The 5,550-nt window shown below is 44.6% G+C and overlaps 1 protein-coding gene across 1 annotated transcript; it reads right to left on the bottom strand.

Moving 5' to 3' along the window:
- Positions 1-210: 210 nt before the first annotated feature.
- cited4a (Cbp/p300-interacting transactivator, with Glu/Asp-rich carboxy-terminal domain, 4a) lies at positions 211-4,204 on the bottom strand (the record flags this gene model as incomplete). Its single annotated transcript, XM_079175475.1, is given in 6 exon segments — positions 211-2,105; positions 2,107-2,114; positions 4,037-4,087; positions 4,089-4,139; positions 4,141-4,170; positions 4,172-4,204. Coding segments are annotated over 6 exon segments (948 nt in total). The 3' UTR covers positions 211-1,330.
- Positions 4,205-5,550: the final 1,346 nt, after the last annotated feature.

Here is a 5,550-nt window from a genome sequence, read left to right as displayed (position 1 = left end):
TGCTGCCGGGGAGAGTGCTGTGTCCACACATTGTGTCCACTCATCAGAATCTCTCTCTCTCTCTCTCTCTCTCTCTTTCCCCGCGCAGCCTCCAATCACCTTCAGCAGACAGGGCCATGTGTTTAGAGAGGAGAACGCCATTCAATGGGTTTTAAATGCCTCACCGCACTGACCACACACAGACGTACACAAACAACACACAGATGCAAATTCTGCAATCACGCTCTCTTTCTTTTTTTTTCTTTTTTTTTTTTAAACCAATCCTGTTGTAGAAAAAGAAAAAAAAAAATATCCCACCTCAGATCTGTGACCAACACCTTCACCCGTCTGATGGCTACTTTTTTTCTGTTTGGCTTTTTCTTGGATCTTGCAACAGGCCACAGTAATGGCGTTTCTCATATCCTAACATGTTTCTTCCTCCCCAACAGTTCATGCAGTTCTACTAAGCAGTAACCCAAACTTTGCTTGCGATGAGCATGTAAATGTCTTCCAGGCCATTTTTCTAAAGATAAATGCTTTTGTTCAAGCAGACACTCTAAGCAATGCGCTACTTTGCCAATGATTCAATCACAGTTAATTAGCGGGGAACAGCTGTGATACATTTCATGATTGCAGATTAAATCGGAGTCAGGTAAGTGACACTGAAAGCTAAATAATCAATGTAGCACATTTCACCCAAACTAATCCGAGATAATCTGCTTCACGTCACCCAGGAATGCTGCTCTTCGAGGAAATGTGTACTTCTTTTTGTAGGAACTCAGTTTTGAAGAGCCAGCCTTCAATATGTATGTCAGAAAAAAAGATATCTGTTCTTAATCCCTTCATCGTTATATAAACAAATTCAGAGGACTAGCTTTTATAAATTTGTAAAACGTCTGCTACTATTTGAAGGTGTCATCAGAGATAAAATACATTAAGTAGTGCCACAGAATCTAGCAGACCCAGATGGATAGTCTTTTCAGGCCTTCCCCCGTTGTGTTTGTTAAGTTTACAATGATCCCAGAGCCTTGGCAATGCAGGCACATGTGCTGAGGGCCAGATGGGTACAGACAGAGCCCGCTGCATCAGGATGCCTCAATTTGGCCAAAGACGACAGATCTTTCTGGCACCGGCTCAAAGAAAAGAAACCTGGTGCGCTTGCTGCGTTTTCTCTCTTTACAATTCTTCATCAACTCGCAGGCAGGTCAGTGTGAAGGCGTACTAGTCACTGTCAGATACACAGACACAGAAACACCCAAACAGAACAGAGAGATTGTCTCCTCTCGCTGTGCTACTGTGACCGCTCAGTCATTCTTTGGGGGTGTCCAATCCAATTTACAGCTAGCTTAGCTCAACAGCTCACCGTGCTCGGCTGCTGTTTGCACACAAAGTCTGATATGAAGTCAAATTCATTCTGTCCCAGGAAGAGCTCGGGCAGCTCCTGAACACGATCCAACCCAAACTCCAGCACCAGCGAAGTCAGAACCTCCTCGTCGATCAGATCCATGTCCATGGCGTTTTGTCCCAAAGGGCCGCCCATGTGCTGCATGCCTGATAGCTGGGCCGGGCCCATCCGGTACTGAGCACCGTTGGGCATGTGGTGGCCGTTGGCTGAGACCAGCGGGTGTCCATGATACTGAGTGTTGAGTTTCTGCAGGTGCATGCTGGCCATAAGCTGCTGGGAGGTGAGGTTACCAGGGACGTACTGCTGCGGGTGTCCACCCTGCTGCTGCTGCTGCTGCTGCTGCTGTTGTTGCTGCTGCTGCTGCTGTTGTTGCTGCTGCTGCTGCTGCTGCTGCTGCTGCTGGGGGTGCATGTGGTGGTGGTGCTGCTGCTGCTGCTGTTGCGGACCCTGGCCATTGTACATCATGTTCCCAGACATCATCTGGTGGTGGTGGTTGGCCATGGGAGCTCCGTTCAAGGGGCCGGCCATCCCGCCGGGTCCCACCATGCCCTGCCGCTGTCTCATGGCGGCCTCCATGTTGTTCTGAGGGTTCCTGCCGTAATGCATCACCTGGCCGTTGGGCAGTGTGCGCAGGCCGGGCTGGCCGTTGTGCTGCGGAGGTCCATTCATGCCCATCCTGAAGCTGTGGGTCATGGGCATCATCATGTGTTCAGCCATGGCTTCTATCGCCCTGAAAAACATATTTTGGAACACATCAAATTAGATGATTTCATACAACCAATTGTAATTACATCCTAAAATACCCAGAAATGAAAAAAGACAGTTGAGCAGAATAAGAAATCCTTGTAGCACCTGCAAGGCTTTCTTTGTCAAACATACAAATAGCTTGAACGAAGTAGAGAATCCACTTTAGTAAAACCAATCTATCTGCTCCTGTTATTTGTGTTTCTTGACTGAGCATTAGCCTGATAGTTCAGTTCGTCTCTACCTGCTGGGTAGCTAATGCTAGTTAGCTCTCTGTAAATGAGTAGAATCTGCACACTGTTCCGTCCACTCCCATGGAGGCCTTTTTTCAGTCTGTCCCATTCATAGCAGCAACCGTTAAGAGTCAGATAGCCAGAGCCAGCTAGCCATCTACTGGACAATTGTTACTCCAGATACCTAATGTCGCCAGCTATCATCTACTCAATGTACCCTTTTTGTGCATGTTCTAATAATTTGATAGACACCGTACACATCATGCTGAAATAATGATTCATCAAATGCATTCGATATATATCGCCCAGCCCTACCCTGATGATGTCATCAAGGTTGACTACGGTAGGGCTTGAGACTTTTGGGAGTTTTTGTGTGTGGGAAAAAAAACACTATGCTTGTAGTCTTCATTACAAACTGAAGGTGTGGGGTCGAAATCTGTCAACATGTAGGAGGTAGGGAGGGTAAATACAAAATAAAAGCTATTCTGTTGCATTTTAGGAAATGTAGGATCCTGTGTTTTTAGATTTGGACCCATTCTAGAGACTAAAATCCAGGATATCTCAGTCTCTGCTTCCAGCTAGATTCTTGTGAGTCCACCAAATTTATAGAAGTGAAACAGTAAATCGCTGCCCTTTAAAAACAACCAAATAAACCTTAGCTCTTATGAAAACAAGCCCCGTCTTTCTGCTGAAACTCCTTACCCTCCTCCTCAGTTTCTCTCTCTGTATTTGAACCGCATCCAGTCATTTCGAAAGAGTCCCATGTAAAAACCCATCTGAAACCTCCAAAATTACACCATCAGTGAGTTACCGCTGGGTATCCAACCAACGAGGGAGGGCAGCAATACCCTTGCAGCCAAAAGGACGCAGAGGAATGCTCCTCCAGACCACACACACCTCTCCAACCCAACCCCCCCACTCAACACACAGCACACTGCCTCTGTCTTCCCACAGTCATTACAAAAGATCTTCAATTAAGATTACCTACAGATGACAAACAGATCCTGCTCACGCTGAAGCTGTAATTTGCTGTCAACGTGATTGGCTTGTTAAAATTGATGGCATTATTGTATCCACTAAATGGGATGATCTTAAAAAAAAAAGACATCCAGAGCGAGCAATGGCATGGATGTGTTGCTTCTGGCTGTGAAAACAAAGACATTTCAGGCTTTTAAATCCCCCCAAAAATGAACTCTGGTGGAGCCCCTGGCTGCTTGTAGCCATTCAAGCCTTTTTAGTGCTGATAAAACAAAACACTTTCCCCCAAATAGCCTAAATCGTCCTTAAAATTCTGCTCTCCTGCTACCTAATTACACCCTATCTGACGAGCTTCTTTGCAGATATCATTCAGCTAAATGCCACTTTGTAAATAGATAGTCTGAGGGAGGATAATAATTGCTGACATTATTACACAAGCATGAAACCTCTTCTTTCTTTTCTTTTTCTTTTCATCCTCGGGGACTGTGCATGCGGGCTATTTGTCATTCGAAGGCATGAAACCGCCACTAACATAATAACAGGCAATAACGCTGCAAGTAAGCAAAGTGACATGGTGAAATGGGATACGCGGACCTGATCAGCGCGTAGAGCAATATAAAAAAAATAGTCAGCAGCCATACAAAGGGAAAGTGCTGCGTCTCTACCTGTTAATGGAGCAACAGAACACGAGACCTACCCGATGTGTTAATGTCGAATCCGTACGGAGAAGTTGGATCGGTGCCGGGGTTTGTTTCTCCAGCTGATGCTCCGGCTACATGCAGCCCTGCGGCGGATACAAAACTCTGCGGCGTCTCGGCAGTCAGAGGAGTTTTGTTTTCTGGGTCAACTCAGGGATTATATACATCTATAAAGCACCGAGAGAGGGAGAGAGAGGGAGAGAGAGAGAGGGAGAGAGAGAGAGATAGCGAGAGGAGGAGCTACCGTCCTCTCCGTCTCCTTTGTTGCCATTGGTCCTCCCCCTTAATCACTGTGCAAAGAAACATCCACTAACTACCTCCACTGATCCACCGGAGCAGCAGAGCTCCGCTCAGCCGAGCCGCGTTGTGTGTCCTGGAGAGATTCCACTTGCGGCCTGCCTTCTGCTGTAATCCCGAATGATCCATACTGTCTTGACTGAAAGCTTTCTGTTGAAAGTGTAGCGGGACGGGATCCTTCGGGCTGCAGGCGCATTACCACCACTCTCCTATACTGAGAAGTCATATTTTAACAAGCTGAAATGTGTGTGTGTGCGGTGCTGTATGGATATATATATCATTGGCCTATTAGGTGCATGGGTGAAAACAACAGCAATATTGACATTAGCAAATAATCATTTATTGAATAATGGATGACAAAATGCCTTTATATCAAAATGTCATTACCCTGACTGTGTTAGATAGATAGATCGATCAATAGATAGATAGATAGATAGATAGATACTTTATTCATCCCCTGGGGGAAATTTGTATACATTTGTATAATTCAGCAAACGAAGTAACAGAGTAAAAATATTAAGTATGAAAAATGAACAATATATACAATAAAATAACAGAGTGGAACATATTAAATATAATAAAATAAAATAACATAAATACACAGTATATACAATGAAATAGTGTTAAATTAACTAACTAGGTAAAAAACAGTTGTGCAAAGATCAACCAACAGCAAACAACAACAGTGTAGCGGTGTTGTAGACATGTGAAGGATGATCTGGCCAGAGGTGATTTGTTGTACGGTCTAATAGCAGAGGGCAGGAATGTTTTCCTGTATCTGTCCTTGTGACAGCAAAGCTGGATCAGTCTGTTGGAGAAAGTGCTCCTCTGTCCCTGCAGTAGGTGGTGGAGAGTTTTTAGCAACCCCTATATACTGTGTCTTTGGTAATTTGGTAATAGAGTGACTATAAGCAGTGGTAGACTATGCACAAAACAAAGTTGCACTTGTATGAGAGATGTTTTTCATCAACAGGAATAATGTTTTAATAAACATATATCTGCAAATTCACACAATCTGTATCCGTCAACGCCTAACACCAAAGCAATGATGTAACAGAAACATCGAATGGACTGGGGGGAAAAAACAGTTGCCGGTGAACATAATACATGCAAAAATGTCGCTCCCCTCAAAGCGTATTAGGCAAAACCCCGTAAGAGTGTATGAATGTTATTTTTAGAAGACAGGACTGCATAAGCCAAAACTAAAAATGTGATG

This window comes from Pholis gunnellus (genome assembly GCF_910591455.1).
Source record: "Pholis gunnellus genome assembly, chromosome: 16".
Classification (NCBI taxonomy): Eukaryota; Metazoa; Chordata; class Actinopteri; order Perciformes; family Pholidae; genus Pholis; species Pholis gunnellus.
This window is presented reverse-complemented; position numbering and strand designations above follow the sequence as displayed.